General features: G+C 37.8%; 1 protein-coding gene and 1 non-coding gene across 4 annotated transcripts in view; one reads left to right on the forward strand and one right to left on the reverse strand.

The window, feature by feature from the left end:
* DYRK1A (dual specificity tyrosine phosphorylation regulated kinase 1A) overlaps window positions 1-16,209 on the forward strand; it is a 179,384-nt gene that overhangs the window by 161,904 nt on the left and 1,271 nt on the right. For all 3 annotated transcript variants that reach the window (XM_014586956.2, XM_014586955.2, XM_006146285.3), the window contains exons 9-11: window positions 1,927-2,067; window positions 10,535-10,841; window positions 11,347-11,471. In XM_014586956.2, the coding sequence (XP_014442442.1) occupies window positions 1,927-2,067; window positions 10,535-10,841; window positions 11,347-11,471 (573 nt within the window). The remainder of the gene's footprint in view (window positions 1-1,926; window positions 2,068-10,534; window positions 10,842-11,346; window positions 11,472-16,209) is intronic.
* On the reverse strand, window positions 4,564-4,692 carry LOC114007441 (small nucleolar RNA SNORA49). Its single transcript, XR_003549067.1, has one exon. It is a non-coding gene; the product is annotated as a small nucleolar RNA SNORA49 (small nucleolar RNA).

Consider the following 16,209-nt stretch of genomic DNA (forward strand, 5'->3'; position numbering starts at 1 on the left):
TGTGTTTGCCCATTTAATCATTCAGACATGAGATCAGTTTTAAACTTACATTATACATTTTTTCATGTTTGTAAGTTGTTTCATAAATGGTTGGTTTAGAATTATGGAATGGGAAATAAGATATTTTAAGCTTCTATTGAAGAACAATGAATTTGGTGTAAAGTTTTTAGGTTTTAAGAATAGTAACAGAAAGCTTAAAGATGACAAGGAGGAATGGGGTCCAGGTATAGTAAATCTCACTGTACATTTTGAGAATATGATTTGGAATTAAAGAAGTAATGACCAGTAAGGTAAACCAATAATTTAGTTTAAATAATCTAGGGTAAAGTTAGGATTATAAGTTTTTAAGCTGTAGAGACTATGTAATTCTGTAGTTCACAGGTTTTTAGTCTGTATACTTGGAGAATTTTTGGAGGTCAAAGACAGATTGGGAGGTCAGGAGAAGGGTCTAGCCTCCCCTGCAGTCAGAAGAACTAGACTTTGATTTGTTTAAAACTATTCAGTTATGGGGTTTTGTTTGTGTTTCAAAGAAATGTTAAGCATTATGAATCTTGATCAGTCTTTGTGTTTATAAATAAGAAATGGAAAGCCAAAAGCATTTAGTGACTCATTCTGACTTATACAACTTTTGGTAGGTAGTAATAGAAACTTGTCCCTTTCATTGCTTATAATTCATTTCAACTTCAGCAGGTGAACTACTCATAGACAGCAGCTGCTACAGTATTTGTTTTAATGTAACTATTACCCTGTGCATTACTAACCTTGGGATTCAGCAAGATTAGGATTACCTAAAACTTTGGGGGCTTCCTGTGTCACTCACTGTAAAAGCCTGAGTCCTTTGAGTAGCTCATAGATCCCTACTCCCTGGAAGTTGGCTCTTTCTCTAGTACCTCCTTGTCTCCTCTGTTTTCTCCTGCACACTTTGGTTCAACACACAACCTTCTTTCTCTATAGTCCCTTGAAGCAACCAGCCATGTCTGTCCTAGGCTCTTCACACTTGTTCTTTCTGTGTCTAAAGTGCTGCTCCTAGGTAGCACTTGGCTTCTTCCCTCACTGACTAAGGCTTTGCTGTGATGTCACTTCTGTAAACCCTGTTAATGTTGCAGTATGCTTTCTCTCCATCCCCTTCTAATTGTTTTCATGGTTCGTAGTCATCAGCTGATACATAATGTATTGGGTCATTGGAAAAGCCATAATGCATTTTTTTCTTTTCCTGTGTAAAAAACATGTCATTTCAGATGACCCAGTATTTAATTATTTGTCTATTATTGGTCTCTTCCCACTATAATATAAACTTTAAAAAATTTTTAACTTTATTTATTTATGTAAATTTGACCAGAGAGGGACAGGGAGAGGGAAAGTAAGAAAGCAAGCCTCCAGGTTCAGGACTTGAACTGCGGTTGGCCCTGTGGGAGTCCAGTGCTCTTAACCACCACGCCACCTGCCAGCCCCAATAAACTTATGTATTTTTTTGTCTGTTTTCTTTGCCAGTATGTTGTACTGGGCCTGCTTTTTAGCATATAGTAGATAACTTAGTATTTGAGTGATCAAATCTACACTTTAAAAAAGAAATACTATATTAGGTTCATGCTTGATTAAGTCTGTGGAGTTTTTATTGATTATTTTAAAAACTCTTCAAAAACTGAAACTTTAAAACTTCCTTTGATGTTTCATTACTATTTTCCACTATATTCCTGGCCATGTGACATTCTATGGATTTATGTGTTTGTTAATTGTCTGCTTTCTTTCTGTGAAATGACTGGCCTATCTATCTCTTTTGTTCATTGCCATGTCTTCAATGCCTAGAGTGCCTGACACATAGGAGATGCTCAGTTTATTTATGAATTTATGAATGAATTGATGGGCAGAAGATAGAATGCGCTGTAGAAATTACAGATTTTATTTTTGTTTTTATTTTTAATACAGGTAGATCAGATGAATAAAATAGTGGAAGTTCTGGGTATTCCACCTGCTCATATTCTTGACCAAGCACCAAAAGCAAGAAAGTTCTTTGAGAAGTTGCCAGATGGCACTTGGAACTTAAAGAAGACCAAAGATGGAAAACGGGTAAAATTAGGGATACTTTTTTTTGTCCTTTGTTATTTCACCAGAACTGTCTCTTTAGAGCTCATTTTGTATTTGTTTGAAATCAGTGTTAAAGTTAACAGTTCATCGACAGATAGGTTGTTAAAATATTAAATGCAGTTTGACCTAAACAGTCTGTGTGGATCATGACTGCTTAATGCCCAGAGTTCTCTGTAGAGCTTTATTTTAAAAACTTACATGCCTGTATCTTAAGACAGATGATCAACTTGCACATGCTTTGTTTCAGCAGTAGAATCAATACTTTGACCTTTATCTCTCAGAGCTTGGCCATAGGGTAGTTACAGCAGTATTGCAGCTGTGAGCAGAAGTTATAATTACAGTAAACAATTTTTTTTTAAGTTTAGTTGGAGTAATAATGTGAAAAGGAGATTTTTGACTTAGGCAATTTGTGTATTTTTAATAATATCAACTGCCTAGATGGTCTTTGGTAGATTTTGGTTAATCACTCAGTGACCTCAGTAGTAAGAGCTTTATACCTCCAAAGTCTTTTTTTAAAAAGTGAGGTTTTTCAAATGTTAGGCTTGTTTTAGTAATTTCATTTGAGGACTTTTTTAGATACCTGAACAGTCAATTTAATTGAGTAACTGATGGCAGTTTTACATCTTAATTTATACTTTTGTCTTATAAAACCTGTTTGCTTATCTAGTTTATGGTATCGAATGAATATAATTTATAAATAGGTGATTGAAAAGTAAATACAGATGTCCACAGGAGGGGGCTTTAAAAACTTGATGGAAATGCGTATTACCAAAAAAGGAAAAGAAGACCCACTATGCATGGATTTCAATTTTTTGGCACTTAAGTAAACTGTACTTTAATTCCATTTTTCACAAACTTTAAAAAAACTCACAGAAATACATACACCTCACTTTGTGATTGTAGTCTCACATTTTTAACATTTAAGAAATTTTATTTTTGCTCTAGTTACTGTTGGCCCTTTCCATTTTAGCGATGCTGCCACCAGGTGTCATTTTCAGTGAACTAAAGATGGTGGTGATTTGCTTTTGTTTACTTCCATAGTTATGATCTCCTAACTTTTAATAGCAAGTGATTTTTTTTCTAGTAATACTTGAAAATATATATGTGTCTTATATTTCATGATTATATATGTGCTTTTTTTTTTTTTTAAGTTTTTTTTTGGGGGGGTGGGGAGAGGTTTTTACTATAGTGCATATGTGCTCACCAGAAAGAGATAGATAGAAAGCGAGAAATCACCACCCTCCCCCAGGGGAGACGGACATGTCACAACCCCTTCTCCATTCTCCTCCGGACCTTGGCCATGCACGCACACATGCCCAGTGTGAGTTTAAGCCACTGGGTTTAGGACTTGAACCATGGTCTCCTACATGGGAGTCCAGCAACATAGATTATGCCAACAGCTGGCCCCAAGAATTTTTTTTAACTTTATTTATTCATTCATTTATTTATTATTTTAATTTGACCAGAGAGGGACAGAGTGAGAAAGAGAGAGAGCATGAAAGTGAGAAAGCAAGCTGCCAGGTTCAGGACTTGAACTGTGGTCAGCCATGTGGGAGTCCAGCACCCTCAGCCACCATGCCACCTGCTGGCCCCCATGATTATTATATATGTGTTTTATCTTTCATGACTGATATATAATAATGCATCTGCCTTATACGCCAAAGTTGGAGGCAGTGCAATTTCCAGCTGCTAAAATATGAATGGAAAATACCAAGCAGACTAGGGAGTCCTTCTTTTACTTTTGTCTATATAGCTTATCAATCATTGTCCATTTTCCTATCAATCCAAACCTTAGCTTGCAGAATCCTCCTTACATCACAGCATTCAAGGCAGTTCAAATTAGCCTGGAGGATGTGAAATCTGCTTTATATTTTCTCTCTGAGGTATAGGCTGCTACTTTCTCCATTTTGAGTTTTTCTTCTCTTTTTTTCTAAAGAAAACATCCCGTTCTATTTCCCAAACCTGTGCCTCAGAAAGCCACTGTTAAGCAACTATGGACTGTACTCTATTGCATTCCCCAAGTTGAGCTATAATAATAATTAATATTAATTTAAAATATGTTTTGTGAGCGCATGTGTGTTTTAGAGTGAGACAGATACCCTCAACATGATATTCACACTGCAGTCTACCCCCTAGCTTTAGCCAGTCCCAAATTATGGGAAGACCTATGCCTAGTATGTTCAGGGAGGTCTCCAAAGTGAACTTGGAACTGGTCCTCACGGGGCAGAAAGCATTGTGTTACTGCTGTGTCACTGTCTGGCTCCAGTTGTTATTTGGGAAGTGGGCATTTCTGGAATGAGTAGATAAATCTTTTCTCTTTCTTAGTTGAAAATTGGTATGTTATATGTATGAAGTAACTGTTTTAACAGGATAGATTTCCCAACCACACACACACACACACACACACACACACACAAAATTCAAATACATAGTTAAATGATTAGATTACAACGGATATACTAAGAATTTTTTTCCCCTGCTGTCAGCTTATTTGTAGGCCCCAAAGAATACAGAGTCTTCCTGAATAAGGAAAAGAAATGTGCTCCCTTTCTCCCCTCAGGCAATGCTGGAGTACTCTACAGGCAGAAAGCTTCTGGAGTAAGGAATTTTAGTCAAAAATACAATTAGATGTGCATACACACTATGTCTCAAGAGAAGGTGGATCACGTATAGGGACCACAGTTGGAATTCCCAGCCTAGTTAACCTGAAACACACAGGGTATTCACCTGAGTTCTCAAGAGCAGACATCTTTTGTTCTCAAACTTATGAGAAAGGCATAAAGCCATTCAAGGTTACATGTGTTAGTTGCACGTTTTTTGTAGATGACCTTCAGCAGGTTGAAGGAGTACTTTTTTGTTTCTTCTCTTTTTAGTATTGTGGTTTTTTGTTTAATTATTTTTTTAACCATGAATGGGTTTTAAATGTCACCACATTGCTTGCCTCTGTAGAAATCATGTGAATTCTCTCCTGCACTCCCCTTTTGTGGTGAAATATGTTAGTTAATGTTTGGAATGTTAAGCTCCAATTTATAATAAACCCTGCTTGGCCTTGATGTACTGTTGTCTTGTATACTGTTGAATTCAGTTTACTTAGTCTATTGGTAAGGAATTTTATTTGTGTCATTAATGGATATTTTTAAAAAATTTTATTATACTCCTTATGGTTTGATTTGAGGAATTTCTGTAGGGTCTACTGAATAGTCTCTCTTTTATTCCTGACATTAGTTGTTTATGTTTTCTCTTTGTTTCCTATTAGTCATGCTAGGGGTTTACCAAGTTTATTAACATTTTCAGACAACTAACTTGATTTTTTAAAAATTCCTAATTATATGTCTGGATATTTAGAGTTTTATTTATTTTTCAAAGAGAGAGAAAGAAGTACCGTCAACAGATCTTTACACCACAACCCATTCCTAGTGTCAGGCAGACTGGATTATGTCACCCTAGGATGTGAACTAAGGACTTTTCCCATCATGCTGGTCCAGTTGTGTTACAACTGTGCTACTGTCTGGCCCAATCTAGCTTATGTTTCATTGATTTTTGCTCTTTATTATGCCCTTTAACTTGAATTTATTCTTTTTCTAGATTCTTATTATTAAAGATAATGTCATCAATATTTAAACTTTTTTTCTTTTCCTATAACATTTAATGATACAGTTTCCCTCTAAGCACTGATTTTAGCTGCATCCTGCAACTTTTGATAAGTTACTGTAACTGTTATTCATTTCGACATTTCTAATTTCCCTGTAATTTCTTTAACCCATAATTATTTAGAATTCTGTTACATAGTTTCAAAGTATTTTAGGGTTTTTTTAGACATTTTGTTATTGATTTCTTATTTTATAGTGTTGTAGTCATAAAACATAATTTTACATCTTTAAAATTTGTTTAGAGTTGTTTTATAGCCAAACATATAATCTGTCTTGGCAAATGTTTCACATACACTTGACAAGAATTGTATTTTGTATTTGTTGGTTATAGTGCTATGTAGCAACATAGAGCAGGTTGTTTGATGTTTTTTATTTCTTTTTTTAAAATCCTTATTCTGTGTGTCTGTCTGTCTGTGTGTGTATATGAGTCATGCTCACTAGAGGACAGGGGTTCATTCTGTAAAATGCATTATTGTTCAATAGTGTAATCATGCAAACATCTTAGAGCTTACTTATACAAACCTGGGTGGTATAGTCTGCTGTACACTGAGGCTATATGATATAGCCTGGGATAATCATATTAGATCACTGCTATATATGTGGCCTCTTGACAGAAATGTTAGTGGCACGTGACTGTATTCGGTCAATAATTGAGAGAGGAGTGTTAATCTTCAGTGATAATTGTAGATTTGTCTTGGTCTCCCTTTGGTTGCATTATGTTTTCTAAAATTTTATTAATAGGCTTATAACCATTAAGAATCATAAGTCTTCATGATAAATTGACCCTTTTACCATCATGAAACATTCCTCTTCCTTTTTTTTTTTTTCTTTTTTAATTTCTGAAGAATGCTCACCAGAGACAGACTGACAGATACCGAAACACTCCTGAATGAGGCATGGTTATTCTACAATTCTTTTTGCTTTTTCTCCATTCTGTCAGGGTTTGGAGCATGCACACACATCTGACTTTTTTTTCAACCTGTTTGGACCAGGATTTGAACTGCAGTCAGCCATGTGGGAGCTGGTTCCCTATGCACAGGGCTTAACCGCTATATTAGAGGGCTTGCCTGTGAATGAAATGTCCCTCTTTTATCTCTAGTAATATTTGTCTTTAAGTCTATTTTGTCTAAGAGAGCTGTAACTATACCAGCTTTCTTATTCCTGACATTGTGGTACATGCATTTTCTACCCTTTTGCTTTTAACCTACTCATATCTTTATATTTAAAGCATGGCATTATATGCAACACATGATTGGGTTATGTATTTTAATCCAATCTGATAGTCTCTTACAGTGAGTAAAATTTTACCCCATTTAGTTGTTCAGAGATCTGGGTTTAAGGTTGTGATTTATATTTTATTTTTTTAATCTGGTCTTTTGCATAACTGTGTAATTCTGTCGAATCCTCTTGTGCACTTGTTTTATATTACTTCTGGCATATGCTATGAGCCTTATGAGGCATTATTGACTGTTGAAATTAAAAATAGAATTTTAAAGAAATTTAAAAAGTAAAGAAATGAATCTTTTATATATATTTTCTCATATTTGCATTGATCTTCATTTCTTTCTGCAATTATTGACTTCCATCTGATACTATTTTCCTTTAGCCTGAAGAACTTTCTTTAGCTTGTTATTTTGTAGTGAATGACTTCTACTGATAAATTCTTTTCAGCAGTCATTTTTCTGAAAATATCTTGATTCATCTTCATGTTTTTTAAAATATTTTCAGTAGATATAGAATTCTAGATTGACCTTTTTTCTTTCAACAAGAGAAAAAGATGTATACTTGTTCAAAGCTGTCGGGAGATTGTTTTGTGGCCTACATATTTTTAAAAATTATTTAACTTTATTTTTTGTTATTCTTTTTAAATTTCATCAGAGAGAGACAGAGGATGAGAAAGGGAAAGTCAGAAAGCAAGCTGCCCGGTCTAAGACTCGAACCACCCATAGTTAACCATGTGGGAATCTAGTACCTTAACCACCATGCCACCCGCCAGCCCCACGATTACATTGTTTCTGAAGAGAAGTTAGTAGTTATTCTTAGCATTGTTCTCCTCTACTTAATGTTTCTCCTTCTTCCCACCTGGTAGGTTTGAATTTTTTTCTATTGCTGTTTGATCTTTAGCAGTTTGACTATTAAATTCCTACTTGGGGATTCTTTGTATTTCTTTTTTAGAGTTCACTGAGTTTCTTAGATCTGTGGGTTGATCTCTTTCATCGGTTTTTGAAAATTCTCACACATTATCTTCTTAAATATTGGTTCTGCTTCTGTTCTCCTGCTGGTTCTCCAATTATACGTATGTATAGTGCTTAATAATTGTTATAGTGGTCTCTAGGTTTATGCATTATGTTTTATTTTTGTTTTTTCCAGAGAGTGCCCGTGCTTGGCAGAGAGAAACAGAGAGAGAAAGCAAGAAAGCACCCCCTGTGGAACATGGTTACACTGCAATTCCTTCTCCACTTCTCCCTCTTTTCAGGATTTTGGGCAGGCACACATATGCCTGGTGTGTTTTTCATCCATCCCATGTCTAGGATTCAAACTGTATGATTGGGCCTACGGGATCCAACTGCCTTAACCACCAGGTTCTGGATTGGCCCTGTTTTCTTTTTGTGTGTATAGTTTTGCATAATTTCTGTTCTATCTTCTCATTCACTGATTTTTTTTTTTCTTGTGCTGAGTCCAATCCGTAATCTGTTCATGTAATCCATCTTTTGAACTAAATTCTTCTATCATAGTTTTCAAATGGTTGTCTTTTGTCTGCTTATTTGACTATCTGGATCATTTATGTGGATCTTCTATTAACTAGTCCCATTCCCCCTGACCCACTCCACCACTTGGTTATAGGACTTTAGGTTTGTCATGTCTGTAGGAGGTAAGTTCTCAGGTACACAAGTACATGCCAAATGTTCTGTGTTTTAGAACAGTTGAGATGGAATTAAAACTTATTTTCCTTCAGAGAGAGGCATGGGTCTTCCTCTGTCAGTCCTCTAGTGTTGGGCTGAGTCAGTCTCACTAGTAGTTTAGTTGAATATGGGCTTTGTTTGTTTGGGTTAGTTTCTTTTTTTTTTTTGGAGAGGTTTTTGCTATAGGGAGTGTGGGCTCACCAAACAGACAGACAGTGAGAAAGAAAGCGAGAAATCACCCCCCAGGAGGGATGGCCACACCGCAATCCCTTCTCCTCTGTTTTCCTCTCTGGATCTTGGGCATGCACACACGTGCCTGGCGTGTTTTAAGCCACCGGGTCTGGGACTCGAACTGCACTCAACTACATGGGAATCCAGCGACATAGCCATTACGCTAACTCCTGGTCCTGTTTGGGTTAGTTTCTTCTGTTCATCACTATCTTTGTATGTTTTGAGGCAGATAAGGATCTTCCCTTAAATGCCCTGAGCAATGTTTATGTCTTGAGCACCAGGGGGACTAAAGGTCTCTTTGCATTGTGTGCCAGCTCACAGAACCACTCCTGACTCTCCACACCTGGGAGAGCTTTGTTACTTTGCTGCTCTGACTCAACTTCTCTCTGTCCGCACGTAGCTGTGGTTCACAGCTGGGCTGTGTTCTTCTTATCTACCTCTACACCATTGCTTGTGCCGCCTTCTGTCATAGGGCTCCTCTCTTCTAGGAAAGGCTTTGCTGTTCTAGAATTTGGTGAATTTTGGTGTCTTTGAGTCCTCAACTCATGGGTGAATTTTTTTAAAAAAATCTATGATTTTGTAACCTATTTGGCTTGTTATTTGCTTTTAATGTGGGCATGGCCATCTCATAAATTTCTACATTGTAACTAGAAGCAGAAGTCCAGTGATCTGTTCTAAATAAATTCAATATTTATTGGGACTTTAGGGTTATACTGTCATTTATTTAAAAATAAGTTTTTAGAATATCTCAATATATATTAGTGTATTATTAAACATTTTCTGAAGGGAGTCATAAATAATTTGCATTTAAATTTTTCTCCTCTGATTAGATAGGATTAGTCTGATACCTTGACCTTAGAGGCATAGTTGGAATGATACTCACAGCTCCAGTGAGCCACTGGGTCTGAGGAGGTACAGCAAGTTCTTAGGTTCATGAGGCAAAAAAGGCTGGAACAGAGAGCAGCACACTTTTTCTGTAAAGACTGAGATAATAAATGTATTTGTCTTTATGGGACTCTGTGCATATTCTTCTTTGTTTTTATGTGTTTGTTTTTCCAACCTTTAAAAATACTGAAACTGTGGCCAGATAGTGGCACAGTAGTGTTACATAATGTGTGAATTATTCCCACATGAAAAGGTTCCAGATTCAAGTATGTAGACCTCCTTAAGTACACTGGGTGTATCTCTTACCTATGATTGGGAACTGGCAGAGGGCTGGGATATTAGGACCTTGCTGGGGTTTCTCTCTGACACACACACACACACACACACACACACACACACACACGCTCTTACTCGCTCATTCACTCACTCGAGGGAGAAATAAACTTACAAATGGTTTTTTACCTTTTTTTGTTTGTTTGTTTAAGTTTATTTCTGGAGCTGTGTAAAATCAGGCTTTGGGTCAGGCCATTGTTTACTGACCCTGAATTAGATGATCCTTACAATCATTTCTGTTCTCCACATTTAGTTGAATTTATCACTACATTGCATTTAGGACAATAAATGTGTGAAAAGGTAGAGGACCTAACTATTAATATAAAGTGTTCTTTTTAGTAATGTCCTCAATGTTTAGTATATTTCAACATATTTGAAGTTAAACAATATGGTCTTTCATATATTTTACCAGATACAGAGAAAAAGCCTTTTCTTCTTCTTTTGTAGGAGTACAAACCACCAGGAACCCGGAAACTCCATAATATTCTTGGAGTAGAAACAGGAGGGCCTGGTGGGCGTCGTGCTGGGGAGTCGGGCCACACGGTAGCTGACTACTTGAAGTTCAAAGACCTCATTTTAAGGATGCTTGATTATGACCCAAAAACTCGAATACAACCTTACTATGCTCTACAGCACAGTTTTTTCAAGAAAACAGCTGATGAAGGTACAAATACGAGTAATAGTGTGTCCACAAGTCCTGCCATGGAGCAGTCCCAGTCCTCGGGCACCACCTCCAGCACATCGTCCAGCTCAGGTCTGTTATTGGGTGTTCAAGGCGGGTGGAGTGTCCATTATCTTTACGAAGTGGGATTATTTCAAAGTCTTGATAAAATCTGCCAACAGAGTGGGAGGAATTATTTTCCTTGAATCTGATCTTTGTACTAAGTCATAAATTCATCTACCTGAAAGCTTTAATACTTCTCACATGTAATGAAATCTTGGTGGTTGGAAACAAAGCTATTATTAACCAGAATTTAAAATTATTTTTAAATGAGATTGTTTTGTCCTCATGTGTACATTTTTCTCTAACTAAACTAAAACCTGAGTATAATTCGGTTTGGTGCTCTATGTAAGAGAGCATAGTTTAACTCTGATAACTTTATGATATACTTTCAAGTGAACATTACAGGTGTGTGTGTGTGTGTGTGTGTGTGTGTGTGTGTGTGTGTAACATACTTATTGTAATGGTAGTTTTAGAATATATACTTGAACAAAAGTAACTTTAAACTTACAAGTTGTGTTATGTTATGATTTTTAAGGTGGATCATCCGGGACGAGTAACAGTGGGAGAGCCAGGTCAGACCCAACACACCAGCATCGGCACAGTGGGGGCCACTTTACTGCTGCCGTTCAGGCCATGGACTGCGAGACACATAGCCCCCAGGTATGCTGTCATGTGGCCACTTGCCTGTGTCACTGCCAGGCTCGGATTGAGCAGTACTGGATGCTAAGTGCCTTTAGGGTGACTGCATCATGTATACTAAAGGTTCATAATATCATTTTTAAGGAAACAATGTGTTTAGAAATCAAGATTACATTCTTGCATTTTTTTTCCCCTTTGTGGCCAGAGATGCTTTACACTTACTGGGTGCATATCAGTCATTCCAGGCATTTTCCCCCTGTGTTTATTTCATTTACCACAGCAGCATTTTGAGCTTCATGCTATGTTGATCCTCATTTTACAGAAGTCTCCTACTGGGCTAAGTAACTTCCTCTGGGTCACTATGTGAATAACTAGTTTGCCTCTGAGGTTTTATTTAGTGCTCATGTCCTGATTCTGAGTCTGTTTTGGCCCTAGGTTTTGAATTACTTTGATTTTGGGCTCCATGATTTTTGTTTTGTTTTGTTTTTAAAACCTATTCAAGACAAGGGTTTAATTAGGTTTTTGTTTTGCTTGTAATTGGGGTGAAGCAGATGGTGGTGGTAAAAATATTTAAATACCCTTGTAAAATAATGAGTTAGTTCACACTGAGTATTGCAGCATGGTGTTTTATGGTGAGAGGCTGGTAAATTATTTAATTGGTGAAGTAAAATTGGATGTTGATTAATACCCCTGCATTCTTGTGACTAGAGTGGCAGAATTCTGTTGGAGAGAATCACACATGTGTTGTATTATCATCACTATTAATTTATATTCAGCAGCCTCTCCTATGCGGTCTTTTTATTTCTCAAATTGTCCCATTTCTGTCCAGTTCTCTTTAATGTTTCAAATTTTTCTACTCTTATTAGAAACCTTTGACCTCCCCTTTGTTTAGTCCTTGCTTCATAAGGAAAAATATCTTCAAACAGAAACTCCCTCCATTTTGTATCATGAAGTACATGGTCCTACCTCTGTGCACTTGTCTGCTTTCCTTCTACCCTGTTGTTGATAAAAGCAGGGCATATCTTTTTGCATAGGGCCACGGCTGCCCAGTGCCCTGATTCCTCTTCCTCTTGCTTTCTTTTTTTCTTTTTTTAAAATCGTCTGCTTTGAGAGAGACAGAGAGAGAGATGGACACGATGCCAAAATCCTCCAGCCTCCATAGGTTTTTGCCATGGGGCAGGCACTACCACACCCTTCCTTTTGCTTTCTTGAGAACTTCAGTTCAAGTACCTCTATTCCCACCCGCACTGACTCTTGTGTCTTTAATATCTCTTCTCCTGGCTCTTTCTGTTGATCATCATTTAATCATTCTCAGGTTTCTCCTATCTTATCTTTAGCAAAACCTTTTCAGGCTCTCTTTTTTTCCTCTCCCTACATTTCTCCTGTGATCACTATTTCTTCTCCCTGTAAGACTCTCCAGCCTGCTCTACTTCACTTTCTGCCTTTCAGTGCTGCTGCTGCTGTCAGCCATGATCCTGAGTGATTAGTCCTGGTGACTTGGATGTTTGTCTCAGCCATACCTTACAATGTTGACTTCTTCCCTAGTCTGTGGAATACTTGCCCTCTGATTTCCTTATCCTCCCATTTATCTGGCCTTTCCTTCATGCTCTCTTTTTCTGGATTCTCCTTTCTATCCACCATGAGATCTGGGTGTTGTTCAGGATGTTAAGTCATGTCCTTCCTCTTCTCGCCTTCCATGCTGCCTGTTTGATCTCTTCTACTCTTAACCAGTAACTGCAGTCACCATCTGTAGATCAGCTACTCCTACACTTTCATTTCTGACTTGAGGCTTCACTTCTCATCCCCAGGGCCTTAATTCTAATTATTTAATTTAAATGCCACTTCAGAAGTGTGATTAATATGACATTGAATTTGTGTCCAGTACACTGGTGCTGTCATTTCCACTTCCATCCCAACTCTTCTTTTGTTACTTGTTTGTTGAAAAATGGCCCTGAGTTACCCCATTTATTCAAGTCATAAACCTGGGTGTTGAGGACTTAATCCTTGACCCTTTTCTTTCTCATCTCCCACACTGAATTGAACAATAAACTAGGTGGATCCTCACATCTTAAATATGTGTTTATTCTTTTTACTTCACCCCATTGCTATGACCATCTCCAGCCTGTTATACTGTAAAGAATGTTCTAGCCACTCTGTCTGCATCCAGTTTCATCCACTCATCTATGTGGTACCCTTCTCTGCAGCCAGGTGAACTTTTGCCAAAGCAATCTCATTTTGCTGTTTCTAGCTTTTTCTTCCTCTTATACTGAAGTCATATTAAAAAAAGAATATCCAAAATCCATACAATGGTCTGTACAATTTGTCTAATACTCATGTCTCCAACCTCCCTCTAGCCATCCAGCCCTGGCTCCTTGGGTTCTAACCGCTTGTATAGTTTTTGAGATATTTAATGCAAATATACATTCTTTGTCTGACTTTTGTAGACATATAGCAGCATCCCATAAATATTGCTTTATAGCTTAGTTTCTCCTCCATGTTTGACATATCTTTTGGTGCTCTTTTTATATCACTACATAAAACTTTTTAAAATTCTATTTTTTCCCTTTCTTCACAGTATTCCTTAAGACACTTCACTAGACCTCCATTAGTGGACAATTAGCTTAACTCTGATCTTTTTATTATTACAAATGATGGCATAATAAATAACTGTATATGTAATGTTCATATGTAAGCAATTTATCTGTGATACACATTCCTGGTAATTGCTGGATCAAAGAGTGACATGATATGTAACTTTAATAACTATTGCCAAATTACCCTCTACATGTTTTTTAATCTAGTTACCTTAAGTAACTTCATAGTTTAAAAACCAATTTTATTTCTTTGAGAACTTACTGTCAATTTTCCATTGAATTGTTTTCGGTAGTATCTCTTAAATCGCTTTTCAGACCACTTTGTTAAATAGTTAACAATTCATGGTAGCTACTGGTGATATAGAAAGTCTTTGATTTTCTAGAGCTTCCTATTCATAAAACATGAATGAAAATTACAAGTAGTATTAGCTACTAAGAAGAAAACAGGAAAAGATAATGTATTAGAGAATGACTACTTGCTAGGTGGGATATGTGTGAATTAGAATAGGCCAAACTTTTGTTAACAGACTCCCAAATACAATAGGGTTACAGAGTATAATGCTTCTTTCCTCTTTCACGTAAGAGTCCAAAATGGGTGTTCAGGTTAGTGTTGTGTCGCTTCTCCCATGTCCCAATCTCTACCATCTCCTAGGGCCTACTTGTCCACTTTGTCCTGCAGGCAGAAGGTTTTGGCAAGTGTCGTGTGCCAGGTTAGCAGTGACATAGACACTCATTTGCTTTCCATGGACCACTTAGTCTCATAACCATGTATAAGGGAAGTTAGGAAGTGTGTAGCAGCCCTGGACTCAGGAACAAGAAGATTGTGACAACCAGTAGACTCTGCTGCAGATTTTGGGGGGCAGCATTGGCCAGAGTGGTTAGGGAAGTGCTGGGACTAGCTCGGCATGAACATGTTAAGAAAGAGGCATCCAAGCAGAGGTTAGAAAAATGGACATTGGGACTAGCAGATAGTGTAGTGGTTATGTCAGTGGACTCCCACATGGATGATTGTGGTTCAAGTCCTAGACCTAGTGACTTAAAACTCATGCTGGGCACGTGTGTATGTGTGCCTGAGATCCCAGGAAAAGAAGATATTGTGGCATGGCCATGCCCCGAGGGGTGATTTCTCACTTTCCCTCTTACTGTCTCTGGCTAGCACACACATCCTAAGGCAAAAACTTCTTGAAAGAAAAAGGAAAGAAACATAGGTATTGTGTCAGGAAACAGTGAGGACAAATACCCTGAGGCATTCGAAAGATTTGGTCAGGGTGGAAATGGATGATGACCCATGTGGTTAGAACCCAAGGAGCTAGGACTGGATGGCTAGAGGTTGGAGACAGGAGTATTAGACAAATTGTACAGACCATTCTATCAATTTTGGATTTTCTTTGCTTAAGTTGACTGATTTATTCTGTGAAAAAGAGACAGGCACCTCCAATAGGTTCTCCATCCCCATTCTCAGCTAGCCTAAATCTCAGGCACACTTGCATGCCTAATGTGCCTAGGTAGGTTCCAAAACATGAACCCAGAACCTTTTCCATTGTGGGTCCAGCAGTGCCACTGCCGTACCACCACCTGTGAGACGGTATTACAGGATTTTAAACTAGGAAGGAGTTGGGCTTATGTTTTAAAAAGGTTATTCTTGTTACTCTTTTGAGAATGGAGGAGGACAAAAATGGAAGCAGGGAGTTCAATTAGGAGGCTTTTATAAAATTAGTCTCAGCAAGAGATGCTAGTGACGTGGGACAAGTGGTGATAGGCATGGAGAGAAGAGTTCAAGTCTCTTCTGGAGATAGACTTGGTGGTACTTGACTTGTGGATTGGGTGGAGGGATTGTTGAGCGATTGGATGGATAGTGGTCGTAGTCCTTTTATTAAAACCAGAAAGATAGAAGAGGGACATTTTAGGAGGAAAGAATTCCACTTGGACCTCTCAGAAATATGTACCATCTGGCCCCTTAAAGAAGATGTGTGCTGACCTCTGGTATACACAGTTCTCTCAAGAAAGGACAATGGTTGGTGAGATCTGTGAGCCTTTTTTTGGGGAGAGGTTTTTGCTATAGGGCATATGTGCTCTCCAGAAAGAGAGACACACAGAGACAGAAAACAAGAAATCACCCCACCCCCGGCGGGGGGGGGGGGGGGGCCGGGCCGCCCTCCCCTCTC

This window comes from Tupaia chinensis, unplaced genomic scaffold (genome assembly GCF_000334495.1).
Source record: "Tupaia chinensis unplaced genomic scaffold, TupChi_1.0 Scaffold000175_1, whole genome shotgun sequence".
Lineage (NCBI taxonomy): Eukaryota > Metazoa > Chordata > Mammalia > Scandentia > Tupaiidae > Tupaia > Tupaia belangeri.